This window comes from Diplotaxodon limnothrissa, linkage group LG3 (genome assembly GCF_057381915.1).
Source record: "Diplotaxodon limnothrissa isolate DT_005_m linkage group LG3, D_limnothrissa_male_GT1.1, whole genome shotgun sequence".
Classification (NCBI taxonomy): domain Eukaryota; kingdom Metazoa; phylum Chordata; class Actinopteri; order Cichliformes; family Cichlidae; genus Diplotaxodon; species Diplotaxodon limnothrissa.
The window spans coordinates 12,763,463-12,791,117 of record NC_140598.1 but is presented as its reverse complement, the minus strand read 5'-3'; the positions used below and the strand labels follow the sequence as shown (position 1 = coordinate 12,791,117).

Sequence of the window (27,655 nt, the reverse complement as noted above, 5' to 3'; positions counted from 1 at the left end):
TAGAGTGAGTTCCTGTTGTAGCTTGAGGGAAACAGGCCGACTTTCAGCCACGGGAGAATCGCAATTTGCGGGTAAGTTGAGACATCTGGCCGGAACGAGGTCACCTGAGTATATATGAAGTGTTATTCGGAGGGCGTTGTCGCAGGTTTCCGCGCTCTGTTAATCAGGAACGCGTGAATCTCGGGGGGAACGAGCTGTCTTCCCGTGTAGGCCTGCTCTATTTCCTGGTGCACATCTGTGTCTGTTGGAATGGCTGAGTTAAAAAAGTTCATTTAAGGCGTTTCGGCGTAGCTTTGTCTGTTTCTCACTCCGCTTCCTGCTGTGCTCAGATTTTTCCATGGACGCTTCCCAGCTTTGACGCTGAATTGTAAAAAGACTGGAAGCCACACTTTGCCTGTGCTGGGAATATTTGAGCTGGTTTCGGGCACCGAAAGCGGCTCCTTGTGTGTTGTTCTGTTTCACAGCAGCTGACCAAGGCAGGAGTGAAAGCAGGTTTATTAACCCGTTATTACGCGACAATGCTGCTTCATGTCGCCCTGCTCCCACATAAAACAAAACACTTGCAGATGCAGACTGCTTTTACTAAGTAAAATGTTTCTGTTGGTTATGTTAATCATCATTAGTTGCCGAGTGGCACTCCAATTTCGTTGTACTCTGTACAATGACAATAAAGGCTATTCTATTCTAGTTGCCGAGTTTCTTAAAAGTCAGAAGCAGCTTCAGTGTTGACCACGTTCAGGCACGTCACGCGTGGAATTAACAGCTTTGTGCACAGAAATCATTGGAGGAGAAACATGGCTGTAGATCTAAACGAGCAGCCATATTTAGACATAGAAACTTTGCTGTTATGGCTGTGGGCTCGACCTACTGCGCCGGCCTCTGTTTAGAGGGATCACTGCCCACATCAGCGAGTGGTTTAGGTTATTAAAATCTTAAAAACAACAATATCGTCATGTTTTGTTTTATAAAGTGTCATTTCTTTTGTTCTTTAAAGGGATATGAAACACTAAATGCATAAGTTTACACCCTTGAGCTCTGCTCTCAAAAACTGACACAGATATAACCATCAGTGTAGCTGGATTTAAGAAGTAAGTGCTTCAAGTTTTAAAAGCATATTTAGCGCCATCTTCTGTCAGTGCGGACCCTTAAGTCACCGGTTGGTTGGTTTCCATCAGCAGACCAAAAGGTTGCATCTGTTCATCTGGATGTTTTCAGCGGGAGAAACGTTTCGTCACTCGTCCTTCTTCAGTCTCAGCTGACTGCAGGTTTCCAACCTTATAAACAGGACATTTGCACAATGACTGAAACCAGCCCACTGAAGGAACAATGGGCTGTTCATTGAATATGCAAATTGTCACAACCATTGATCAACAACCACTGATCAAACATTTCTCCCAGTGCTAACGTCCAGATGAACAGATTTACTTACCTTGGTGACTGAGCGTGCACTTAGATCTAGACTTACATTAGCTTATGTTAGCTAACTTGTAATAGACCCAATAGCTCAGGGGATTTAAGAAGCCTGAAACTAAAAATCAGTTCAAGGAGAGCTTTTGTTCTTCCCCGGGCAGCAACAACGAGTTTTATGTTAAAACCAAGGCTACACTGTCCACTTTTACTCTCTGTCTCTTGAGTAGGGGTTCCTCGTTGTTTGGCTAGCTGCACTGACACGCTGTTAGCTGTAATGTTCAGGTTTATAAATGAGGACAGTGTGGAGGAGAAGATGCTGTCTGAGTCACCAGACCCACAAGCTGCAGTCTGACACTCGAGTTTTTCCATGATAGGCCGGATGCAGCGGTCATCCACCTGTCACCTGAGTCAAACAGGCTCCTCTCTGTTCTCATTTATTCAACCAAACAGCCAACAGGTGGATTTCCTCCTGTCAGTGCAGCCAGCCGAACAACGACAAGCGAATCACTGCTAAAGAGACACAGAGTGAACGTGAACAGCATATATGTGGTTATAACAAATCATCCCAGTGAAGACGGAGCTCCACATGTTTCTAAAACAGACTTTAAGCTGTTATTTGTTAAATCCAGCTAACAAACAGTGCTATACCTGCATCAGGCTGTGAGAGCAGGGCTCCATTGTGTCAATTAGCCTCTGCATTTAGTGTTTAATGTCTCCTTTACAAGTGTTTCAATTACACAGGTGTTGATCCTAAAGGACGCTGCAGAGTTTATTATTACACTGCAAAAACTCTCAGTACACAGTGATTTAGGAACTAAAGGGATTGTGTTTGTGGTTACAACTTTAAATATTGTTCATTGTCTTAATATTAGAATCATTAACACCTTAAATATGGTGCTGTTTAGTGTGTGACTGGGAAGATTCACACCCAAAATACCGACTTAAATCAGGGGCCGTCGAATCAAAGACGGACTAACCTAATATGAAATGAATGAGTAGTGTTAACACTTTCAGTCCTATGCAGAGTATTTCACATGTATTGCTATAAAACACTTGAAACATATCGTACCACAGCAGCTATTCTCATTTTCTCAAACCTACTGATGACACACTATATTTTTTCATAGGTTTTTACTTGTTACTCCACCCTGCTGTCCTGGCGTTTCACAAAATGAGGAAGCATTCACTGCTGCTGGTTTCATGTACATTTGAGTCAGAATGTTTTCGAGTCCACTTACTGTTTTGCTTTAAAACCTGGTTTAGAATGGTTTGAACACTTTGTGGTTTATTTAGTGAAGATTAAGTGTAAGTGAAACATGACTTTTCAGTTGCTGCGTCTGTGAAACGTCCTGAAAAAGTCCTAAAGGTTCTGGTATGTCCAGGAGCGCCGTGGCAGAGATCACAGACATTCCTGTATTGTTGCTGCACTTAGGCAGTGCACAGTGAAGGACCTTGTTTAGCCCTTTCATCAAACTCCATTTCACAGTCTGAGAGCAAGAGGGAAACTGTTCATTGTTTTGATGAGCTGGGCCTGCTCACTGCTCGTTAATACCAGGCAAAGCTGGGCTTGGTGGTGGCATCATCACGCTGTGAGGCTGCACACCGCAGAAAGGAGGAAGAGCATCCACAAACACACAGAGAGGAAGAATAGCTCAGTAGTGCTGAGACTCGAGTCCGCGGCACGATTTCATTTCGTCAAATAAAACAGCGACACTGAGTCCTGAGGACAAGTCTCTGTCTGTGCTAAAGTGCCCCAAACTGATAGTTTTACAAAACAAACAAACAACCCTGGACACACAGATGATGTCATCTCAATCCCCCTTACAGGAGATAGAGACGACACGTAATTCAGTATTTTATACCAAGAAGCAAACTCAATCTTTGTGACACTCTGCTCTGAAGTGTTAGTTGAAGACGTTCTTCATTTGTTGTGTTTTCTCACGTCATATGTCAGATGTAATGTGATGATTTTCAGTAGAGTTTAGTTACATTCTGTCTCTGTAACACAGCTGTCAGTGACTCAGTGTAACAGAGAAGGTGGCATGTCTCTAATAGTGGGGTTTAAGATTTTAACTTCAAGTCTTGTTGTTTTCTTTGAACGCATTTGTTGAAACTTATTCACATGATTGATTTTTGAAGTCGCAGGATTAAGAAGGGAGAGTTTCTTTACTATCTTGATTCACAATCAGTGTTATTACATTTTTCATTTTGACTTTTGGTTTTGAGTTGAATTTGGTCTCAGTTGGTTTCCTGAGTCGATTTTCAGTTCAGTTTTTATCTAAAAAAAGAAAAGAAAGAAGTCTCAGTGCTAGTTTTAGTCTTTCGGGCATGATTGTATCTAGTTTGAGTTTTTTCTTTAGTTTCAGTTGTAGTAAGGATAATAACCCTGCTCACGACACACGCTCGTTATCAAATTAAGACTGTTCGTCACTCAGTTTAATTCAGTTCAGTTGTAATTATCTGGCACCAAATCACAACAACAATGTGCTCAAGGCACTTTATATTGTAGAGTAAAGACAATAATAGAGACAATTCCAACAATTAAATGACCCCCTGTGAGCACAGGAAGGAACCTCCAGCAGGACCAGTCTGCGACCAGTGAGGGTTGAGGGCAGGGAGCTGGGACAAAAGAGACACTTATGGTCCCAGTATGCCCACTGCATCAGTCTCTTTGCCTGCAGATGCAGACTCACAGTCAGTTGTATTTATACCTGCTGTTAAGGTGCCATTACATCATTTGTATGTGACTCAAACACATAAAACACATATGTCAGACTCAAGATAAAGGAAAGAGCCAGAGGAGGCAGCGTGTACAAGAGGAAACAGTCTGTGAGGTCGTAATCATGCTAAGACCTGAGCTCCTCAACTAGACGACACCAGTTATTTATATCTTATGCTAGTTTGCTGTAATCGTTATTTATATCATAAGTCTTGCACATAGTTTTAATGGCTGTACTGCATATTATCAGTCTGGGTGTTAAACTAAGCCTCACAGCGGTGCGATGTCACTGTTTCCACCTCCATTAATGCACGTTGTTGCATCCTTGGATGCAGCATCCTTGAGTCTTGCAGGTCTGCCGCTTGAAACCATTCGATGACGCCTGACAGCAAAAAGGTGGTTTTGATGTACTCGAGGTCAAATTTATATATGTAGCACATTTAAAACAACAAAGTTGCTGTACACTGAAATGATGTAGTTCTAAAAAGTCTGCACAAAAAATTTCAGAAAAATGTAACACAATACTTAACATTAACATAAAAAAGTAGAAAAAAACAATTTAAAATTTTATTTTTGGACAAAATGCAACCGTCTATGATGATGTCACAGCGAGAGAATAAGTGTTTTAATAAAGATTTACATGTGTGCAGTGTCTGAGCTGTGCAGTTGTGGCGTGGTATTGATTCTGTAGCTCTGGTGCTGTAGATGCAGGAGCTCGATCACCTCTCTGTTTTAATCTGGTTTCAGGATTACTTAAGAGCATCTGGTTAGATGACCTCAGACCGCGGTGATGTGTGCATGCTTTCTAACGCCTGTTAAGAGGCGAGCTGCCACATTCTGGACTAAAGATAAAGATAACTGTTCAACACCAAAGTTAAAGTAGCCCAGGCGGCAAGTGCTAGAAGCATGAAGAACTTTATTTTCAGTTCCTTCTGTAAGAGGTGAAGCTTTACTTCTTCAGTGACTCTGAGTTGATAAAAACAAACTGTCGTGATGACTGTTATTTGTTGGTCCATTTTAAGAAACCTGTTAAAAGTCATGCCCAGATTTTTTTACAGCAACATGACTGTAAGGAGCCAAAAGACTCACAAGAGTCATATTTACCAAAGCGTATGAAATCGGTCCTTCTTTCATTAAAATGTAGGAAATTTATCCTCATCCAGGACTTAAAGTCACTAAGACAATTTCAGCTGAATGGGCATAAACACCTGGATGTCACGGCAAAGAAAGCCGATCTTTTCTAAAGATAGAAATTAGAGGCAACACGTACAATGAAAAGAGAAGTGGGCCCCGAATGGACCCTTGAGGTACTCCACAAGTGAGCGATGCTCCCACCTGTACAAAACAACTTGTGTTTGTCAGGTCTGATTCAAACCAGGTCAGAACTGTGCCTCTAATCCAGTTTCATGTAGAGCTGAGGTAGAAGGACCCGGTGGTCCACAGTGTCAGAGGAGGATGTAGAAGCAGCGACTTTAGAGTTGACTTTCTTTGTTTCTGTGTTTGCAGACGATCAGTCGGATTTGACTCATTTAACAACTGAAGTTTTACTTTAGGGGAAACTTGAAATAGATTTCTTTAACAGAGGTGATAAATAATGCTCACATTTTAAATGCTGCATGTGATGCATTTATATGATTCTAGTTCTGATTTGGGAAACTGACAGACTTCAAACCTGTGAACCAGCCTATAAGTAATTTATACTTATGTAATTACAAGTATTTTACTTGTGTTTAATTAATTTCATACTATTGTTACATTTCAAGTAAAATAATAAAATCTTCCCTTGTGTGTTGTCATGCAGTGCAGTGGATAGATGGTATCTTTGCTCACGCTTTTGTTTGGCGTCCCAGAAATGTGCAACTTGTGTAGCTACCAGTCCAATGCGACTGAACACGGCACTGAGAGAAATGTTGGTAGAGAGGCTCAGTTACTTTAATCAGCTGCTTAAATCTGACATTTTTACTGTGCTTTCTGGCGTCATGTCTTCCTGCCTTTGTGGAAACATGTTTTTGACGCAGGCTGATTGTTTGTTGGAGGTAAGTGACGTAGCTCTGCAGTGCAAAGAGTTTAACAAAATGTTTTTTCTAACATTTAGATTGCATCAGTGAGTGACCTGATAACAGGAAGTGCTGCTGAGTGACAAGACCCAGCAATACAGCTAATGCACTTTAGCTCACTGCTTTGTAAATGGTACATGGACTGGTTCTTATATGGTGCTTTCTTACTCTGAGCACTCAAAGCGCTTTACACAACCATGTTTTCTGTGCTCTCTATCTTTCCATCTAACGTTCACACATTCCTACTCTGATGGATGCATCCGAGAGCACCTGGGGGTTAGAAACTCGCCCGAGGAAATGGAGCAGATAGGGGTTGAACCACCAACCTTCCAGTTCATAGGTGACCTGCTCTCCATCCTAAGCTACAGGCCTGTCTCTTAAACAACATATTATACAGGATATCACCTGAACATTAACATTTTAGTAGTCAGTGTTTACCCAATAGGTTCACTGTAATCTAGAATGCTCTCCTCATACAGTTAGGCTAAGATTTTGGATTATGCTAAGTAGAGCTGCAGCTATCGACTGTTTTAATGAGTTATTTAAATTTTCCTTATTAATGAGCAATAATAAATACTCAAAGTAAAGGCTGGTGTTTAAAAACAAACTGGGATTGGCTTCTATTTTAGAAATTGCAACGTTTGTTTCATCAAACATTTTATTTTTTTTATAAATGCAAAAATATAGAAATAATCTCAAGTAGATTCAAAGCCAAATAAAAGACAGGTGCTCTGTCTTCTTGGACGGTCTGTTTCTAGTCGCTCGCGTTGGCGTTTCCATGGTAACAGTGGCGCCACAGAGCCTTGTGTGAAAGCAAAGAATCTGTGTTGAACCATCTCAGCCCTTCAGTGTTTGGTTTGTCCTTCACTTCAGCTGCTGCCCGGTCGTGGCAGACTGCTGACCCTCTGCTGCAGATGTCTTTGTGTTTGGAGCGTTCGTCCTTTCCACTGTCACCAAGTCGAGTCTTTACCGTCCAATTACAAGTCTTGAGACGATCGTTGTTGTAAATTGGTGTTAGAAAAACAACATTTCATTTTATTGAACAGTTATTAGGATATATCAATTTTACTGCAGGAGCAGTATTTGTGAAAGTCCTGTTCAGGTCCTGGAGCTGCGATCAAGGTTGCTAGCATCTCATTTTTGGCATCATGAACAGAGAGCCCTCACAGTCCTGTCTCTCTTCCTCAGCCTGTGGAAACTCCCTCCCTCAGCAATGGCTTCACCTGTTTCAGTGTACAACATCTTAGAGTCACACACGCCCCCTGTAAGTATGCGTTTGTGTGTCTGTGTTGTGCATTTGATTGTGTCAAAGGCGCTTCTTAAAAGATGTAGAGTTCAGTGTGACACAGAAGAAGCCAAATCTCTGTTCCTGTTTTCTTTTTTTCTGATCTTCTATTACTGTGATAACTAACTGCCAGTTAGATGAATAACACATTTAACTGTAACTACCGCTGAAAAGTTTTAGAACAATTATTCCAGTTATTTGGTACAATTGAAGTCAGTCGAGTCACATGAACAGTTTAAGATGGTACAAAGGTTAGAAAAAGGTAAGTTTACACAAACAGACTGATACAAAAGGTCTTTCTCAGGGACAACATGGGCTAACAGTTTGAAGCTGCTCTGCAGCAGTGCAGAAGCTGCTGCTCCTACAGCTCCAGCCCCCTCTGTCTGCAGTAAGCAGTGCTGGACACACTGTGGTACCAAAGCCTCGTCAGCATCAGCTGAACAGTGCTGTACTGCAGAAAGTAGAGTGATGGTGCAAACATGGCGAGAAAATCTGTGAAAAATCTGAAACAATCAAAAACGTTTCACAATATTGTCAAACAGTGTTTGTATATAAACAATGAGCAAACTTACAAACTCATCAGGTGACTGACTGAATGTTAATAAATGAGGGCGGGGCTAAATTGCAATAAAAGCTAAAAATCTTTTGTTATTTTAAACATTGCTTTTGGCCGATTTGACATCGTTGCAGGTTCAAACCAGTCATGTATGTTGATATTGGTGTTTGCAGACCCGCAAAGAGTCTCTGAAGATGGAATTGTTATCTGACGTGTCCCTGCTGCCTGGAGAGGAAAGGATTACTGGTGAGTCCTGTGCAGCTGATGAATAAGACTGTTTGCTCCACAAGTTTCTCATATTCTGACTCTTCTCCTGTCTTTCCAGATAAAGACATAATCTACATCTGTCCGTTCAGTGGAGCCGTGAAAGGCAAAGTGTTGATCACCAACTTCAGACTTTACTTCAAGAGCTCAGATGCTGTAAGTGTGTGTGTGTGTGTGTGTGTGTGTGTGTGTGTGTGTGTGTGTGTGTGTGTGTGTGTGTGTGTGTGTGTGACAACTCGATTAGATTAGACACCGTATCTAACACCATCGCTGTGAAGCATCGCTGAGTTTTTTCTGAGTTTTCTTGTTATTGCACTTTTGCTTTGTTCAGCTGTTACAGACTAAGTTTAGCATTTACCACCTTTATTTATAAGCACCTTAAAAAAACCAGGGTTCACAAAGTGCTGCACATATACAAAGAGCATAAAGACAAAAAGAGAAGAGGCAGCTTTGGAGCAGCTACAGCGAAGCACGGTCACGGGCCAGCAGGAGGTTTAAAAACACATAAAAGAAGTTTAAAAAGGATCAAAGGTGGAGTGAAATGAAAATGGGCTGATGAGCTCAGACTTTTTTGTTCCAGTTAAAAGATGCGCTGCAGCTTTTGGAAACTACCTGCAGACGTGCCACTAACTCCATCATAAAGTGTGTGACTGTAATCCAGCCTGGATGCAGCAAAGCTGTGGGTTACTACCTGAAAAAGCTGCCTTGATAAAAGGCTTTATTTTGGCGGACCGCCTTAAATGGAAAAAAAAAGCAGCAGCTGTGACGTTGCTTTCAAGTTTAACGTCTGCATCCGTTTTAACTGTGATGACATACTGTGATAGGGAACCAACATCATACTCAGAAATGCCACCAAACCCATCACTTCTGTGTTTGTCTTATTAAAATGTAAAACGTTCAAAATATAAAGGCTGGATAAAAGCGCCACAGTCTGTCGACGGTGCGGCACGAGGAAGCCTCATGAGCCTGGCAACACGCCGGGCGGCTCATGACGTCACCCTGATGTGACAGGAGCTAAGATGAAGGCTGCACAACAACCGCTGATATCTGCGGCGTTTAAGCAGCCTTTGCTGCCCAGTCTGACCGGGCTAAAGATGCAGACGTGAGGCCACGATTGGATATCCTGGCGCGCGCACACTTCAGTGACAATATCGTCCAAGCATGTATGAGCAGCAAAGTCTAAAGTTATGGCTGAGCTGTCCCGGGTGCTTCTGTAGCCCTGACTACAGGAGGGCGGACCTCCAGGGCAACGGGAAGCCATGTGACCGCGACCGCTCGTTACATCACAGCGTGAGATACGTGAGATACGCCCGACGTCGCACCTTAATTTGTTTTTATATAAATGCTTGGAATGAGTCTTGAGTTGAATGTTATTTAATGGGCAAAAATACTTAAATAAAAAAAATGGCAAATTAAATTTTTATTGTCTTTTTTCATTTTTTGCTGATCTGAAAATTGATCCGTGACTTAAACCGTGATCCGTGATACGAGTTTTGATTTTGGGACCAGTGTGGATGCTTTTTGTGGACGCTGTGAGTCGTTTTGCTAGTTTTACATGGTGAATTTGAATGTGTGACATGTTACCAGGTAAATATAGGCATTATTGTGTGTTGTTATTGAGTCTATATTTATAACACGAGTATCCGTTGCTAATTTTGTAATTGTGTGTTTACAGTAAATGTGTTTATTTTCCAGTTATCATTGTGAGTTTCTCCTGCTGAGCCAGTTTAGCGTCACGCTGGAGCCTCTCCCAGCTGTTGAGTAAAACACCAAATTGAAACTGAGTGATATTAAAGATGAGAGAGAGTTAATAGCTTTACAATAAGAGTCACTGGACTCATCACTGTCCTCGGTGAGTCCAGTGACCGTTATGTCGTCTGCAAACTTTACGTTTTAACAGTGAAGTTATTTGTGTAGAAGGGCAGACAATCGAGGACTGAGGGGTGCTAGTGATTTAGATGTGATTCTCCCCAGACTTCAACTTTCTGTCCGTCAAAAGTTTGTGAGGATATAACAGATGAAGCTGAAACAGGGAGCGGAGTACTTTAGGGATGAAGCGCAGTTCTGTGTCGACAGCATTGTCCCCGACCTGTCTGCACACAGCCTACAGGTGGTGTCCTGCAGGTATCACAGAGGGCTTCTTGGTTACTGGAGTGATTGTTGAATGTTTGAAACAGGAAGGAGCCAATGTTGAAGATCAGTGTGAAGACTGGCCCATGATCTGAGAGTGTCCTTAGAGTAGATGGGTGAGAGTGTGGCAGGCGGAGGTGGTGAGGCAGCAACACTGTCTGCTAATCATCAGCATGAATGTTAGTAATCAACACTGTGAAAAACTACTTTATCCTTGGAGAAGATAAAGTCTTTACGCTTACAGAGATCATATGAAACTCACAGCATTAGTACCAGGAACCGTTCTGTGGTGGACAGAAAACTGAACAATTCCTACGACACCGTTAAACGATGTATGACTTCCTGCTCACGCCGTCACATCTCAGATTATTATAAAGTCCAGTTTTACAGAACAAGTCATTTATAATAAATGAGCTGTTGGCACAGCATGCATTATTCACCATTAATTTAGCAGAGCAGGCCGTCAGGGCAGGTATCATGTTTGGTGACACGATCACTCAAATTTTCATTAACGTTTCTGCTGTCGTTTTGTCTTTTATGGTAAGACTGGGAAAAACTGCGAGGCATTAATAAGCTCAAAGTACTTGATACAATAAATCAGCCGAGTGGGTGACGTGTACGGGACAAGTGGGATCGTTACATTTGCATTTCCGTGGTCATACCTGAGGCGGAGCATTTTTTTACCTCTGCTAAAGGCTCGTACCTGGAGCTTGTTTTCAGGATCCTAAAATGTTCATCAGTTTGAGTGGGTGCCAGTGTTTCTCTGCCTGTCAGGTCACAGGGACGAGCTGGGAGGGTCCTAAAGTTTGGCATAAAGTTTATTCCACTGCATGCTCTTAAATAAGAGCTGTGTGTGTGTCGTGCATTGTTTTTAATACACGCTGGACCTCGCGTAACAGAACAGCTTCCTGTTGCTGAGGTCACATGACTATATTTGTCATACTTTGTGTTGCAGGATGTGACGGTGACGCTGGACGTTCCATTGGGTGCCATCAGTCGAGTGGAGAAGATGGGTGGGGCGTCAAGCAGGGGAGAAAACTCCTACGGCCTGGATATTACTTGCAAGGTGTGTGTTTAATGTTCAGAAGTCATTTGCTTTTTTACAGTTACTGGATTTTTATTTAAAAAGAACACAAAGTCTCATCTCTGCCATCGCATACATGTGCTGGTAGCTTAAAGTGTCACAGCAACACTTTCTTTTAGTTGTGTCTGTTTTGCAGGTCTTACATGTTGTGTGTTGACAGTGAAGTGTTTGATCTGTTCTGTCACCAGGACATGAGGAATTTGAGGTTTGCCCTGAAGCAGGAAGGCCACAGCAGAAGAGATATTTTTGAGGTTCTCTTCAGATACGCCTTTCCTCTGTCACACGGTCTGGTAAGAAACCTTCTAACGTCTGCTGCTGCTTTACTTGGTGTGTGGAAAAAGAAGAACACCTTATTTTGACAGAGCCTAATAAACATTATGGGGTTTAAATAGAGCATATGGCTTCTGCTCACCCCAACCAATCATAGCAGATGGCCCCGCCCCTCCCTGAGCCTGTCGGAGGTTTCTTCCTGTTAAAAGGGAGTTTTTCCTTCCCACTGTCACCAAAGTCTTGCTCATAGGGGGTCATGTGATTGTTGGTCTACCTTACAGTATAAAGCACCTTGAGGTGACTGTTGTTGTGATTTGGTGCTGTTTTTAAAAATGTTGTTCCAGCATTTCTGAGGCTCTATTTTCAAATTGCATCATCTAGTAAAACTACAGCAGGTTCTTCTTTGGCACAAACACTTACAGTGATGACGGCTTTAGGTCTGAGCTGATTTGGAGGCCGTTGGAAACCACAGTTTGTTAGGCGTCTGATAGCTTTTATACAAGCCTGTAATATTTATTTTCACGGATATTAAAGCTTGAACGTGAAAAAGAAAGCAGAATTTTCATTCAACTTTGAACTGACCTTTCATGTTTCTGGTAAAAACTAGACCAATAAAGCCCCTTCATTCGTTCTGCTAACTGCCTGCTGTCCAAACCAAGAGTATTATAACATCGATGGGGCTTAATATTGAAAAACGCTCCCTGCTCGTGTGCTTTACTGTTACAATGGCTGTTCTAACGGATGTGCTGCTGTTTCTATAAGACCGCTGTATACAGTAACGTCTGACACGTTTCTCTCTTTTGCTTCTGTCCAGCCTCTTTTTGCGTATTTGAGTCAAGAGAAGTATACTGAGACTGGCTGGACCATCTACAAACCCGTAGAGGAGTTCAGACGGCAGGTAAGAAAGACAACGTGCGCATTATCGGGGTCCCAGGACAAATGCTCAGGACAATAGGAATGGCAGTGTTTTCTATAAGGGCTGATAATCTGTTTTTATTGAACCACAGTAAGCGAACGCACCCTCAGAAGCCTTGATGTTAAAAACCTGATGACCTGTGAGGTCTGATGCTTCTGAACAGTCAGAGCTGAGTTTGAGTTTCAAAGAAATGAGTCAGTAATGATCATTATCTCTTCCAGGGTTTACCCAACAACAAGTGGCGTATATCATTCATCAATAAGAGCTATGATCTGTGTGACACCTACCCCACTGTGCTGGCCGTACCCTACAAGAGTAAAGAGGAGGACCTCCGAAAAGTGGCTGCCTTCCGGTCAAGAGGACGAATACCGGTGAGGGCAAGACTAAGCTGTCAAGTATAGGAAAGACTTTTTGAGTTAGACCAGATCTTTGAACGCATACCGTGCTGTACTTCCTCATGGTGCTGTAGATACTGTTACACACTTGTACTGTGTTTCTGAACAGGATGAGCTGATTAGTTTAAGTTTGCATTTTAAAAACATTTGCATTGTCAGTTGGTGTGTAAAATTACCAAAGCTAGTGTTAGGAGTCAAACTGGACTTGGTTCTTCACCGTGACAGGGCTGCTATCTGACATTCAGTAATAATGAAGCAGGCAGAAGACATGTATTCATGTGTGTTTCTCCTGTTTTGGCTTCCCTTCATTGGCTTCCTGTTAAATCCAGAATTCAAAATCCTGCTCCTCACATACAAGGTCTTAAATAATCAGGCCCCATCTTATCTTAATGACCTTGTAGTACCATATCACCCTATTAGAGCACTTCGCTCTCGCTCTGCAGGCCTACTTGTTGTTCCTAGAGTATTTAAAAGTAGAATGGGAGGCAGAGCCTTCAGTTTTCAGGCCCCTCTTCTGTGGAACCAGCTTCCAGTTTGGAATCAGGAGACAGACACTATCTCTACTTTCAAGATTAGGCTTCAAACTTTCCTTTTTGCTAAAGCATATAGTTAGGGCTGGACCAGGTGACCCTGAATCCTCCCTTAGTTATGCTGCAGTAGGTGTAGGCTGCCGGGGACTCCCATGATGCATGCAGTGTTTCTTTTTCCCTCACTCTGCATTTAATTATTAGTTATTCCTATGCTTTCACAGTCTGTCCTGTCCACGTCCTCCTTTTTTGTGGTCCTTCTGTTTTACTTCTTTTCTGCAGTGTCTGAAGCTTCTTAATCTTCCCTCTTGAACTTTGTTTCCAGACCACCGAACCTCAACCTGAGCTGTCCTTCTAATATACTCATTCCTAATCCTGTCCATTGTGGTCACTCCAAAGGCATCTGTAACTCCAGCTTGTCCTCCTGTCTTTTTTCTCTTTTATGTCACAGCAGGTCTCACTACCATCTTAAATCTTCACTTTCAGTTACGCTGCCATCTTTCACTTCACTCTGACTGCATGCTAAAAGCTTTTTTGACCTTGAGGTGCAAGAAAATCCCAACAACAGCTGCTGTAGTTGGTGCTATATACAGTAAATTGAATTTGCCTGCACAGTTCATTGATGGTTGACCTCTGGTATTTAAACTTGTCGACCTTCACTAGCTCTTTTTCTTGCAGCTTCACTGTCACACCTCCCTGCTCCCACTACAAGTCACACTGTGGTCTGTAAATATCACAGTGTGTGGAACCTCCCGCCTCATCTGTCACCCCGTCTATTACCAAAGCTCTGCACATCACTATTGTTGTTCAATACTTTGCAAAAATACTTTGCAGACCCTGATGCTGTGTTTCCAGCTTGGCTGTTACTGTAGCCTCCTGCAGCTGCTGCTCTATTGGGTTGAGATTAAGGGGCGTATCATGTCACTGAAGAATAACCCACTTCTCTGGCTTTAGCAGTCTGCTTTTACTCATTATAAATTTGCACCGTGAAGTACTTTCCTATCATTTTTGCAGCATTTGGCTCAATCTGAGCAGAAAGTATAGCTGTGTACATCCCAGAATTCATCCTGCTACTCTTGTTAGCAGTCACATTATCAGTAATCACTGGTGGCCAGATTACACTGGCAGCTATAGATACCCACCACAGCATTGCTTAAGTGATGCGTGTTAGCTGATGGGCCTGACTATATTCAGTGGGCCCTGGCTATAACACGGTTCACTTTTTGCAGATTTTTTTGGGGCAGTTTTGCATACTTTTTTTTTTTTTTTACTGCGTACTGTGTTCTGCATCCTGATTGGCTGTAGACCATCATGTAGCATCCAGAAGGCAGAGAACGATGCTAACCATCACACAGAAAGTTGGACTTCTGGACATGCTTACTGTATTTCCCGGATTGTAAGGCGCATTAAGCGAAACAAAACAGTCAAACTTTACTCAACTCATTCGTCTTGCTTCCTCTGCTTCCGTACCAGTGATTCATTAATGATTCATTAATGTTGAGTTCTCTGGCAGCTGCTCTATTCACTTGTTCTGGACCTGAAAACAGGGTTTGATCTTTAGTTTCATTCTTTAATACTGGACTTATGTTTCTACCAAGGTTTGAACTTTGAGAGTGTTTAAACAAATGTTCATGCCTGTCTGAGAAAAGTCTATAAAGTGTGTAAAATGGGGTTTTACAGCCTAAAACATTTATAATAATTGTAAAAAAATAAAGTTCACTACTTTGCAGATTTCACCTATCGCGGGTTGTTTTTAGAACGTAACTCCGGCGATAAACGAGGGACCGCTGTACTGTGATTTCTGCATTTTCTTGGTTGTCATTACTGACCTGTTTGAGAACTTCCATTGACTGACCATCCAATAACATTTAAAGGTTTCCCCTGGTTTCCACACGTTAGCTCCAGATTTGGTTCAGTTACAGTTTGATGCAGGAAGCAGAACCCAAGACAGCCAATACAGAAACGACCTGTTTGTGTGTTTTTGTACTGGAAGCTTGCAGGCTAAAAACATCCAGATGTGCAGTGGAAGTCCAGACGGGTATTTTGTGACATGCTGCAGATTCTAAACACAACTAGAGCTTGAAAAAACAAAGGGATTGTTTCAGACTGAACATAATGGGTTTGACTTGTTGACATAGTTTGTGGATATTCAGATGTTTGAGGAGAAAAGCTTCTGGATTTCTTGAAGTTTCTTGAAGACGTTTCATCTGAGAAGCTTCTTCAGTTCTAGGGTCAAATGGTGGAGAGTCCCAGATTTTAAGCCCTGTGGGTGTGTCCCCAAGAGGGTCATGGACCCCCTATTGATCCTCTGCCTAATCAAACGAGCCAAGGTGTAGGTCACAATCAGCCAAGGTTTCAGGTGAACCCATCGTGAAACCTGGCCCCACCCTATCATGTGACTTATTGAGGTCAAAGGGCCCAGGATGTGAGTGGACGTTAAGGCGTCTCAGAACTGGATTATAGATGGCAGACAGTCCAGATGCTTTTCTTCCCAAGCTCCTTAGACTTCAATGACCTGGATGACTGAGAACCTTCACAGACAGATGTTCTTAACATTGACGCTGTATCATAAAGTGTTGTGTAAATCCTTGTTACTGTTGTTCTGTCTTAGGTCCTGTCATGGATCCACAGAGAGAACCAAGCAGTGATCGTCCGCTGCAGTCAGCCTCTCGTTGGCATGTCTGGTAAAAGGAACAAGGACGATGAACGCTACCTGGAGCTGATTAGGGAGGCAAATGATACCACCAAGCTCACCATATACGACGCTCGTCCCAATGTCAACGCAGTTGCCAACAAGGTCAGAAGGAAAAGAAAACATCAGCGCAATCCACGGGCATCATTTGCAACATTTATCTGTGAACTACTAATTTAATCAAATTTAAGACGGTACATCCAAAAACTATTCATAGCACTTCACCTGTGTACACCATATATACACTGCCAGTCAAAGGTTTGGACACACCTTCTCATTTAATGGTTTTTCTTTATTTTTTACTACTTTCTACATTGTAGATACAAACTGAAGACATCACCTATATGGAGCAAGATATATGGGATTATGTAGTAAAGACAAAAGTGATAAACATGTCTTATAATTTAGATTCCAGCCTTTGCTTTGTTGGCAGCGCTGCAAACCCTCGGCCTTCTCTCAGTGAGCTTCATGCTGTCGTCACCTGACGTGTTTCCCCTCACAGGTGAGCCTGTCAGGGCTCATTTGTTGAATTTCTTGCCTTCTTAATGAGGTTGGGACCATCAGGTGTGTTGTGCTTTGAATGTGTCCCCAAGTGCAGTCACAAAAACCATCAAGACCACGATGAAACTGTCTCACATGAGGACGCCCCAGGAAAGGAAGAGCAGGAGTCCCCTCTGCTGCTGAGGATTCATCCGAGTCACCAGCCTCAGAAATCACAAGTTAACAGCAGCTCAGATCAGAGCCCAGATAGATGCCACACAGAGCTCCAGTAGCAGACACATCTCTACATGTTCAGAGGAGACTGTGTGGATCAGGCCTTTATGGTCAAACAGCTGCTGAGAAACACAAGGAGTGGACATTAGACCAGAGGACATCTGTGCTTTGGTCTGATGGGTCCTGGCCTCCACAGTCACCTGACCTAAACCCAGTGTGGATGGTTTGGGATGAGATGGAGCTCAGAGTGAAGGCAAAGGACCAACAAGTGCTCAGCATCTCTGGGAACTCCTTCAAGACTGTTGGAAACCGTTTCAGGAGACGACCTCATGAAGCTCATGGAGAGAACGCCAAGAGTGAGCAAAGCAGGACTCAAAGCAAAGGCTGTTTGGAAGAACCTGAAATATCAAACATGTTCTGAGTTGTTTACTACATAATTTCATGTGTTCATTCATAGTTCTGATGCCTTCAGTGAGAATCTACAGTGTAAACACTCATGAAAATAAAGAGGAACCATTAGATGTGTGTCATACAGTTTGACTGGTTGTCTATGGCAGTAAGGTGATATATTTAAAAAGTGACACAGTACAAATAAGATTCAAACCACAACATAAAACAGACAACTACTAATGGTGTCGTTAGCCTGGCTGCAGGCGCAGACACTCAGGTTTTCCTCGTTGAGTCATCACAGTCACATGTAGGATTTTCTAACTTGTTCTTTCTGACAGTTTTAGCAACAGAATCAGGGTCTGGTGGTGATGATGGGCGGATGCTTTGTTGTGCCAAAGATACTTGCTTTGAGCACTGTAGACTGTTATTATTCCCGTTATTGTGGATGCTGGAGCAGACGCTGTGAAGGTGGAGCAGTGGTGGAGGAATAGAGAAAGGTGGGCTGGGGGGATAAAAGTGGAGAAATCTCCATCTGCTGCATCTGTAACAAAAGACTCACAAAACAAACATCAGTTACAAGATTAAACAGAGGTCTGCAACAACAGACTGCCACAGGTGGACCCAGGAGACCTGGGCCAGTGCAGAGCTGCAGGGAGGAGGACCCCACACCACCACCTCACCTCTAGTCCAGCCTTCTGGTCCTGGGTGTGTCTGCCTCCCAGCGTCCTAGGTCCAAGGGCCCCAACACCAGTAAGCCATTCAGTCAGAAAACTCTCAAATACTCTTGAACCTGCAGCTGGATCTGCACAGAGGAGGTTGTAGCGAAGGCCTACACTGCACTGCTGACACGCTCACTTTTATGCTATTATGGCACACCAGCTCTGCTCTGCTCATATCTGTGAGTCCCACCTGCTCAGGTATTAGAAGAGGGATGAGCCCCTGTATGTATGATGCTGGGTGATCTGTGATATAGTGGGGCAAAAAAAAACACTCAGCCAAAATGAAACAACAATAAAACATTTAAAAAACAACCAAACGTCCTATAAAACGCCATTTTTGTGGATACTTCCATCACACTCTCTCTTAACCTTTGTCTACCTGAACCTGCTGCGACACAATGCTAATGAGTCTAATATAACCAGCGACAGGTTATTGGGATAATAAATATTTATTATGTTGGAGGATGATCCCTAAAAGAGTTAAAGAGCTCTGTCATCATTAGTCCCAAACATTAACAAAAGTCTCTTACCCAGTTAATTCCACTGATACTATTATACACATCTGTGTAGAGATGCATGCCCACTGTTTGTGCCTCCTCCTCAGGCCACCGGAGGAGGCTACGAGGGTGATGAGTACCAAAACGCAGAGCTCATCTTCTTGGACATCCAGAATATCCACGTCATGAGGGAATCCCAGAAGAAACTCAAAGATATCGTCTACCCCAACGTGGAGGAATCCCACTGGCTGTCCAGCCTAGAGTCTACACACTGGTTGGAACATGTCAAGGTGAGAGGTTTCTACATGCATTTGATAACTGCGCTCAGAAGAGTAGAAAAGCGCTTCATAAGAAACAGTCCATTTACATTACCTTGTTATAATAATGTATTTTTATTGCATTGTGCCAATCCTTGTACTCAGCTGGTGTTGTCAGGAGCCATCCAAGTTGCAGACAAAGTGTCCAGTGGGAACTCAGTAGTAGTTCACTGTAGTGACGGCTGGGACCGAACTGCACAGCTCACCTCTCTGGCTATGCTGATGCTGGACAGCCACTATCGCACTCTCAGAGGATTCCAGGTCAGTCGTTTCACCCTCGTGAACATGAGCTTAGACATTCACAGAGGATATGAGGAGCACAGCGGGCTTTAATTTCATCACGATGTCTGTTTGATATTTAAAAGTTGTGATTTTTTTCATCTGTGTCTTTTTTAGGTTTTGATTGAAAAGGAATGGATCAGCTTCGGCCACAAATTTGCCTCAGTAAGTTTTTCACCATCTAGTTTCTGAAATATATTCAATCGCATGAGTTAAGACGACTGATCAGGAGGAAACGTTTCTGATCTGTGTGTGTGTGTGTTCAGAGGATAGGACATGGTGACAAAAACCATGCCGATCAGGACCGATCACCCATCTTTGTTCAGTTCATCGACTGTGTGTGGCAGATGACTAAACAGGTACGTGCAGCGCTTCAGTCGTCTCACTGCGTGAATGTAGGAACGTAACAATGTTGCACTTTGTAGTTAAACAGCAGCTAGCAGTTTGTAGATAACCCCTCGACCTGACACCCTCCGTGGCTGGTTTCCTGTGACAGTCGTAGCAACACTGAGTTTGTCAACACGTGCACAGGAGCAGGCTCCTGAATCAACATAGACTAAAGTAGGTAGGTACTCATGGAAAAGCAGAAGGGCTTGAACAGAGATGCCACAGCTTCCTCTTCCAGCTCTTCTTTTGGCATAACAGGTCTTCCAAGCTAGTCAATAATCAAGTGTGACCGGGGTTTAACTTGGGGCCTCCTCCCAGTTGGACATGCCAAAAATAGCTCAGTTAGGAGGAGCCAGGAGTCGGTCTAATCTTCTGCCTTTTTATTTAGAATCCTGGCTCTACCCAGAGCCCGACTGAGCTCCTAAACATATCGCTGAGAGAGATCCCAGATGCCCTCCGACGGGCATTTCAGGCACTCTTATCTGCCTCATTCATCATTCTCCTTCTCATCTCAGCCCCTACCCATCGTCTGTGGCCACTGACAAGAACGGGAGAGTAAATTCACTAAATGGACCTCTTCTCTTTCCACCACTGCAGACTGGTATCGAGTGTCACCATTACTGCAGACCCAGCAGACACTTTGTTAAGCTACCACTCCCTACTTCTATCACTCATCTACTTTTGTCACTAATGAACAAGACCCACAAATACTTTAATGCGTCCATTTAGGCCGGCATGCATTCCCTTCCTCACGTGGGCACGCCACTCATTTCCAACTCCCAGTCTGCATACTGGAGCTGGAGCTGTCACCCGATGAAGCTAGCGGCACCATATTTCCAATAATATAGAGCAGACCCCTGAACCCGACACCTCGTGAAGGGCCGATAACTTGAGAACAGAGCGTGTCAGTTAACTCTGTTCATGCTTAGTTTGAAACCGGAGCCCCAGGAGGCTCGTCTGCATCAGCAGCAGAGGCAGCATTTCCTGAAGACGTTTGGACAAAACAAATATTTCGGATGAATTTCATTACAGATTGTTGTATAGTTCAAATATGAATGAGAATAAACAAAGAGTGCAACAAACAACATAACAGCTCGTTACAGAAGAAGAAGATTCAAAATGAATTTTGGCTTCGTTGAGCTAAAATCATCATCGATCGTCACTGAGAGCTCGTTCCTGTTGTAAGTTGAATGTTTGTCTGCCTCTCACGTCTCAGTGGGACTGTCTGTATAGATCAAACCAACAAAGGTGGTAAACAGCACTGTGAAACCCCACGTTCACCTCCTCGGCTGTTTGGCTGCTACGCTCTGGATTTCACTTTATTTCAGCACACTGTGAACTCTTCTCAGTCCAGCTGCACAGACCAACCAGCCGCCTGCTGGTTCAGGCACACACTCCCCCACTCTGAGCTGCTCTGGTTAGGCTCAAAAATACTCAAAATGCTGTTTGACTTCATGCATTTGACAAAAGAGAGAAGGAAACATCCCAACAAAAAGACAGGAACACTGCTAAATGTTTGTATGTTCACTAACGTTAGGATGACACAGTCTCAGATTACTGACTCAGTCTTTGAATTGTCACTCTCACCTCTTAGTTCCCTACGGCCTTCGAGTTTAACGAGCATCTCCTGCTGACGATCCTGGATCACCTCTACAGCTGTCGCTTCGGGACCTTCCTGTACAACTGCGAGAGCGTACGAGACCAGCATGTAAGAACACCTGCACATATAACATGTACATACATGCAAAAATGCGAAAATTGTGTCCTCGTAATACAGAGTTTGGCCCAATGAGAGTTTTTACTGCCTCTCAGACTTTAAGGCTGACTGGATGCTGCCGTCAGTTTTGTCTTCAGCAGCTGAATCACATGTTTCGTTGTGTTCGGGTCAGGTGACTGACTTGGCTGTTGTAAAATACAGAATTTCTTTGCCTTGTGAAACTCTCGGGTGTCCTTTGAAGAATGCTTTGGCTCATTATCCGTTTCCATGGTGAAGCATCACCAATCAGGTTTTCAGTATTTGGCTGAATCCATCGTTGCTTCTGTCAGCATCCATGTCAGCCGTTAACAGCAGTGACTTGGTTCTCCTGGCAGCCGTACCTTCCCAGCCATCACCATGTTTGCATTTAAAATCAAGAACTTTCCTTTTCCTGTTTTCCTCTTTCATTCGTCCTACTGCAACTTTATTTTGGTTTCATTTCATTCAAAGATGTTTTCCCACAACTGACTCTTTTAGTTGTTTTCTGGCCTAATCCGGTCTTCTTGTTACATTGTACTGTGTTTATATTTATAAAGGTGCCTCTTAACTGTAGACACTGTCAGTGATACACGTGTCAGCTCAGAAGTGTTCTTGACCTGGCTAGATGTTGTGAAATAGAGAGGTCCTGCAGTCTTTCACTGTCATCCATGGTCTTCCAGGATATACAGTGCAGTTCATTTAGTAGTAGTCCATGTCCAGGTCATGGATTTGGCAACTCCTCGAGGTTTTGCTGTCTGTCTGGAAGGTTAAGTTGAAATCAAGGAACTACGTATAAAAATGTCTGCAGTTCCTGCAGTTAATGTGATAAGAAATACTTTATTTATACTCAAAGTTGGGAAGTTAGTGTATTACAAAGCATGGAAATCAATGCAACAAAATAAATACAGTGTTACAAAACAAAATCCCTAAGAAAGTTAAAATTACACAGACAAAATGATCAAAACTGTGTCACTGTCCACATACTTATGTCGTGTGCTTCAGCTGCAAGTGTTTGACACTGAAACTCTTCTGTGGTGCAGGAGGTGAGGTCCAAGACGGTGTCTCTGTGGTCTCTGGTCAACAGCAAGGTGGATATGTATTTAAACCCCTTCTACACCCCAGAATCTGGCAGGGTTCTCTACCCTGTTGCCAGCATGCGCCACCTAGAGCTCTGGGTAGCGTACTACATCCGCTGGAACCCACGCATACGACAGCAGGTAGGACTGCTCTTGTGTTTCCTATAATATGCTGTAAGCTTGCCTGGATAAACATGTGGCTGGCTGCACAGGACTCCAAATACTGTATATCTGTTATCTGGATTCACTTACCAGATAATGGGTATCTGGATATCTCAACCTCAGAACTCTGAGATCGCAGCACAGAAACAGCTTTAGTTACAAATGATTGTCTTATGGCCTCTGACGGTGGACTCCTCTCTGTGTTAGACCTCAGCGCAGTCTCCTTCACACACTGAGGTTAATTATGGAGTTCCACAGGGTTCAGTGCTAGGACCACTTCTGTTTACAGCATCATCAGAAGGCATCGTTTACATTTACAGACAGAAAGACCTGACGAATGATTCTTTTATAAATGTGGTTCATTATAGTAACTCTGTAACTGACTTTATAGAAACTCTCCTGTTCTGAGAATCAATATTCAAAGCAAATGCTGCAATATGGAGTTTCCCGTGTACAACCTGTGACTTTGCATGCATGTGCGTGCGTTTGTGCGTGTGCGTGCATGTGTGTGTCTGTGTGTGTGTTCCAGCAGCAGAGTCCAGTGGAGCAGCGCTACAAGGAGCTGCTGGCCCTCAGAGACGAATACTTGAAGAAGCTGGAGCAGCTGCAGCTGTCCGACTCGTCCACTTCCTCTCATCTGGCTAACAGCCCCACCCCCAACACCACCTCCTCCTCCACCTCCACCCCATCACAGCAATACACACACCTACAGACTCCTCTCTGAGGGCTGGTGACGCACTCGCGCATGCACAGATATCAGAAATACTTGCTAACTTGCACTTACACCTTCTTCAGTTTGATTTGTGTCTTGCACATGCAGGGAATTAATTAGTTTTGTGCAGCCCTAACTGTTGAACAACAGAAAATTGCGAATAGGTTTTAGATTTGATGGCGCTAGTGTTGTCTAACTCTAATACCGCGTGATGGTGATTTATGCAATATGTCACAGTACAGCCTTGTCTCGAGACTTTTCTAAACACACTTTTCAGACAGTGAAGCCTTAAACACACTGAGCAGCTTTCAGTCCAAGGGCTCGAACACACACACACACACACACACACACACACACACACACACACACACACACACACACACACGACACACACCGTTGTGTTCATTCAGGCAGATGAGCAGAGCTGAAGTTCAGTTTTATCCTGTTGTGATTACACAAGAAATTTTACCTCAGGTCTTCTTAGGAGAGTTTAATGAGCTCCAGCCACACCCAGTTTACAGAGGTCAGCATGCAGGGCAAAATAAATGAATCAAGGTAAAGACAGGTTGCAGGTTGCAGGCGTAGCCAAAGACTAAGCTGTCACGAGTCAAGGTCGGTTGAGCAAAATCAGGAGACTTCCTGTTTGTTCGATTCGGGTTTAGCGTCAGAAATAAACTGATGTGCATTTGACAGAGAGAAAGCTGCTGTCTGTCAGCTGGCTCCTGCCTGCGTCACAGCTGTTTGTGTCCTGTACCAACAAACAACAACACTTTTTACACTTCCTGCTGCTGAGTTCTCTATCCTGAAGGCGTACGGTGATCCGAAGCGCAGCAGACGTAGAGTTCTCAAGTGGACGACGGTTTAGTTTCCAGCTACATGTAAATATTGCGTCTCGTTTTGGGGCATTTGGGGTTTTTTAATAGCTAAGGAGGAAATCTGGAGCCACGTATGTTTGCCACTGCTATATGCTACATCACTGAAAGCAAATGTAGTTCTAGCCAATGACTTTGGTTGGAATTAATTAGCATGATACAGGATATATTTCAGGTGCTCGAGAGAGTAAAGGAAAGTCACGTGGTGCTGGCCTCTGATCCCGATCACTTCCTGTATTTAAATGTTTTCACTAAACACACAGAGTACAGTCCTGGCCCATCGTGGTCTCAGCGTGCTAACATGCTGGTCACCAACTCGAGAGCAGGGTGAGTGATCACCTGTGCCTTTGGACGCCTGTTTCACCGTTTTGTAATTTTTTGTTTTGGTTTCTTTTCTCCAACAAAGATCAACTCATTCCAATTACATCGAATGATTAAAAAAAGGTTACTTTGCTCATCATGATCGTTTTTCGTTGTTTCAGGCGGGTTTAAAATTTCTACCTGGGATACGTATGAAAACTGTCCAAGCAGCATGTTCAGGTGCTGTCAGCGTCCAACTCGGACGTGTGGGAATGTTGGCAATGTTTTTCTTATTCGCACCAACTGATTCTAACTATTTGATATGACGTCTTTATCACAGTTAACACAAACTGTGATGAATGGTAGTTTGTTACAATCGCAGTGACTCCTCCACTTTATTCCAATCATCCAACCGCGGTGACGCGTCGATTCTGGAGCGCTGTCATTCTTGTTGCCAGGAAAACGTAACACGTCAATCACGTTGTGTTACTTTGGCAGTGCCAGCTGTGGGGTTTGAAACCAGTCACTTCACTCAGCACTGGATGCAGATCTCAGCCTGGCAGTGTTGCATTGTGGGAGGGGAAACTGGTGGAAGTCTTAGAGAGTGATGCAGGAAACAGAAGTAGATGACGCCTCGCGACGATACCTTTAGCAACATAGTCCTATAAGTTCTTTCCTACAAACAGTTACATTTAACAATCACAAACATATAAATGTTACTGTTATCAGGATTCTCACTACAGTGCTCATCCATCATCGATGAAATTATGGATTCATGGAAAAACTGACTCTGTTTTCTTCCACGTCACACAGACCCACAAACCCTGCACAGGTCATGTTCTCCTTTTTGTTTCTTTACGCTCTAAAGTCGATTGTCTGATGTCTTCAAAACTGGAGTTTGAGCCCATTCTGCAGATTTCTATTACGATCGTAATTTTTAACGCGCGTCGATTCATGTCCAGATTCTGCCTTGGATCACCTTCACCTCTACAGAGAGACTTTAGCTGCGCTGTATCTTATTTGAGATGCTTTTAGAGGCAAACAGGGTCTCTGCTAGTTAACCCCAACCCTTCCTCAACTGACCAAGTTAACTTCCCCTCATGCTTAACCAGCTCATGTTGCAGCGTGTAAAATGTTTTCCTTGTTTGATTTTAAGGAATCTTTCAGCCATGTAAAAGGTAAATGGGCTGATGCTGTTTTATTCTACCTGAGCTTTATACAACAACATGTTTATGCCAGTTTACTACAAAACAGGCTGATCATCAGTCCAACAAAGACTCACACAGTTTTATTCTAAAGTCTGCAAACCTCACTGACTCTCTTTGTGTTCAGCTAACCCTGCTGCTTTTGTGCTTTGACTTCATAGCCAACCTTTAGCTTGTCAGTGCAAAGCACTTTCCTGCATCAGCTTTATTTAGCCCCTCTGTTTCCCCAGCGTGTCCAAAATATGGCAAAAAAATCAGAGTTACTGAAAGCACCTGGAGCGAATCGGTGATAAACCTTTAGAGTGTCCAGCCTGTAAATGCACATTGTGTAACAGCTGTAGGACACGGCGAGTTCTCACATCAGTTTCCTGTAATAAGCTTGGAGAACTTGTCTTGTGGTTTTACTGTTTTTCTAAAAGTAGCTCTAACGTAAGAAGGGAGATCATACAGCAACTGTCAGGATAAAAGAGAATAAACTACCTGCATGTGTGACAAATTCCAAAGTTGAACCTTTTCTGGAAAAGCGAGGCAGTGCAAGCTGATTGCTGTGTGCAAAGAGAGGTGCAACGTGACCCGAAGTATTTGGTGACCACGGAGGCAGAAAGAGACAGAAGTGTGTGTGTTGGGCTCTTGGTTGTATTTTGGGAAAAACAAATGAGAATCTATTTTTTTTTTTACTTTGTATAAGCACCATGATGTAATGTAATTACCTCAATCAAAACCTATTTTACTGTCTAAAGTTCTATTGTTGTAAAATACAAATATTTTATGTAGTGTAAAACCTTACAGTTTTATAAAAAGGAAAGTAATATTGGTTCAGAAATTGTTGGTATAAATTTTGGATTTCTGCTCCATCGGTTCAAAGTGTTTGGTTTTATCTCTGAGGGCATTTTTTGCTTTGTACGTGCGAACCCAGGAGGAGGAGGAGGAGGAGGAGGAGGAGCGGCGGCGTCAGGCCACCAGCTCCGTGTGGATCCTTGACTCTGGTCTGTGAGACGTCCTCTGCCATTGTTCATTTCAGTTAGACGCTTTCATTTATGTAGGGGATTGTAGTTTGAGGGGCTTGTGTCATATTATAGCCAGCTTTGTAATGAATACACACAAAATGTGTACTAAACAAAAGGTGAAATCTGAAAACATTTCACGTGTTTCTTTTAATTGGTTTGTTGAAAGGCTCATTTTCTGTAAATAATTCTGATTAAATTAATTTAAAGTGTTCTGGCTGAGTTCTGTGTGTTCATTCAGTGACTGCAGTGTGTTCAGTTTACATCAACAAATACTAAATATTATCTATAACAGAAAAAGATTTGTAGCCATCCAGATCCTTCAGGCTGTTCTGCAGTGTTTACAGTGAGTGACAGTCTAGCATAGAAAAGCATTACGAGTAGAAATAAAGAAATGTAGGGTTGTTTGTTTCAGCTGAGCTGGACAATCACAGACGGGCTTTTTCTACAGTTTGAACCAAAGACATGCTGTGAAGTTCTTCCAGCTTGCTGTGCTAAGTTTGGATGCACAGTCAAGCCCATAATTATTCAAATTTTGACTTAAAGTTACTATTATTTAACCAGCAAGTTCTTCTTTGACTGGAAATGACACAGGTGTCTCCCAAAAGATAATAAGATGATGTACAAAAGGCATTATTGTGGGAAAAAAAAAACATTTCTCCGCTTTTATTGACATTTGAGCAAAAAGTGTCACGTCCAGAATTATTAAACTGTCCTTCTCTGGGAAAACCCAAAGTTGTGGACCAGTCCAAATAGTCCAAGCTGTTCTAAAGCATCCTAATTACCCTGATTACCTGGGAACAGCTGTTTTGACTCACCAGGTGAAAAACATCAGCTCTCTGCAGTGGGTTTGTGGACAGTCATGGTTAAGAGAAGGAGCTCAGTGAGGACCTGCGGCTGCACATTGTGGCTGCTCACAAGTCAGGAAAGGGCTACAAAGCATTATATCTCAATGTTTTAAAGGACCAGCGGCTACAGTGC

The 27,655-nt window shown here is 43.0% G+C and overlaps 1 protein-coding gene across 3 annotated transcripts; it reads left to right on the top strand.

Moving 5' to 3' along the window:
• On the top strand, nt 1-26,839 carry mtm1 (myotubularin 1). 3 transcript variants are annotated; one of them, XM_085377241.1, is made up of 16 exons: nt 1-71; nt 7,375-7,450; nt 8,201-8,273; nt 8,353-8,447; nt 11,377-11,487; nt 11,694-11,795; nt 12,590-12,673; nt 12,913-13,062; nt 16,225-16,410; nt 18,733-18,915; nt 19,048-19,203; nt 19,339-19,386; nt 19,488-19,580; nt 21,203-21,316; nt 22,384-22,560; nt 23,114-26,839. In XM_085377241.1, the coding sequence occupies exons 2-16, from the start codon at nt 7,400-7,402 to the stop codon at nt 23,303-23,305; spliced, it is 1,815 nt and encodes a 604-aa protein (XP_085233367.1). In that variant the 5' UTR covers nt 1-71; nt 7,375-7,399; the 3' UTR covers nt 23,306-26,839. The 3 variants fall into 3 exon arrangements, with proteins under 3 accessions (XP_085233367.1, XP_085233357.1, XP_085233377.1); XM_085377231.1 differs by having other exon boundaries at nt 23,111-26,839; XM_085377251.1 differs by lacking the exon at nt 7,375-7,450 and having other exon boundaries at nt 23,111-26,839.
• The last annotated feature ends 816 nt before the right edge of the window (nt 26,840-27,655 follow it).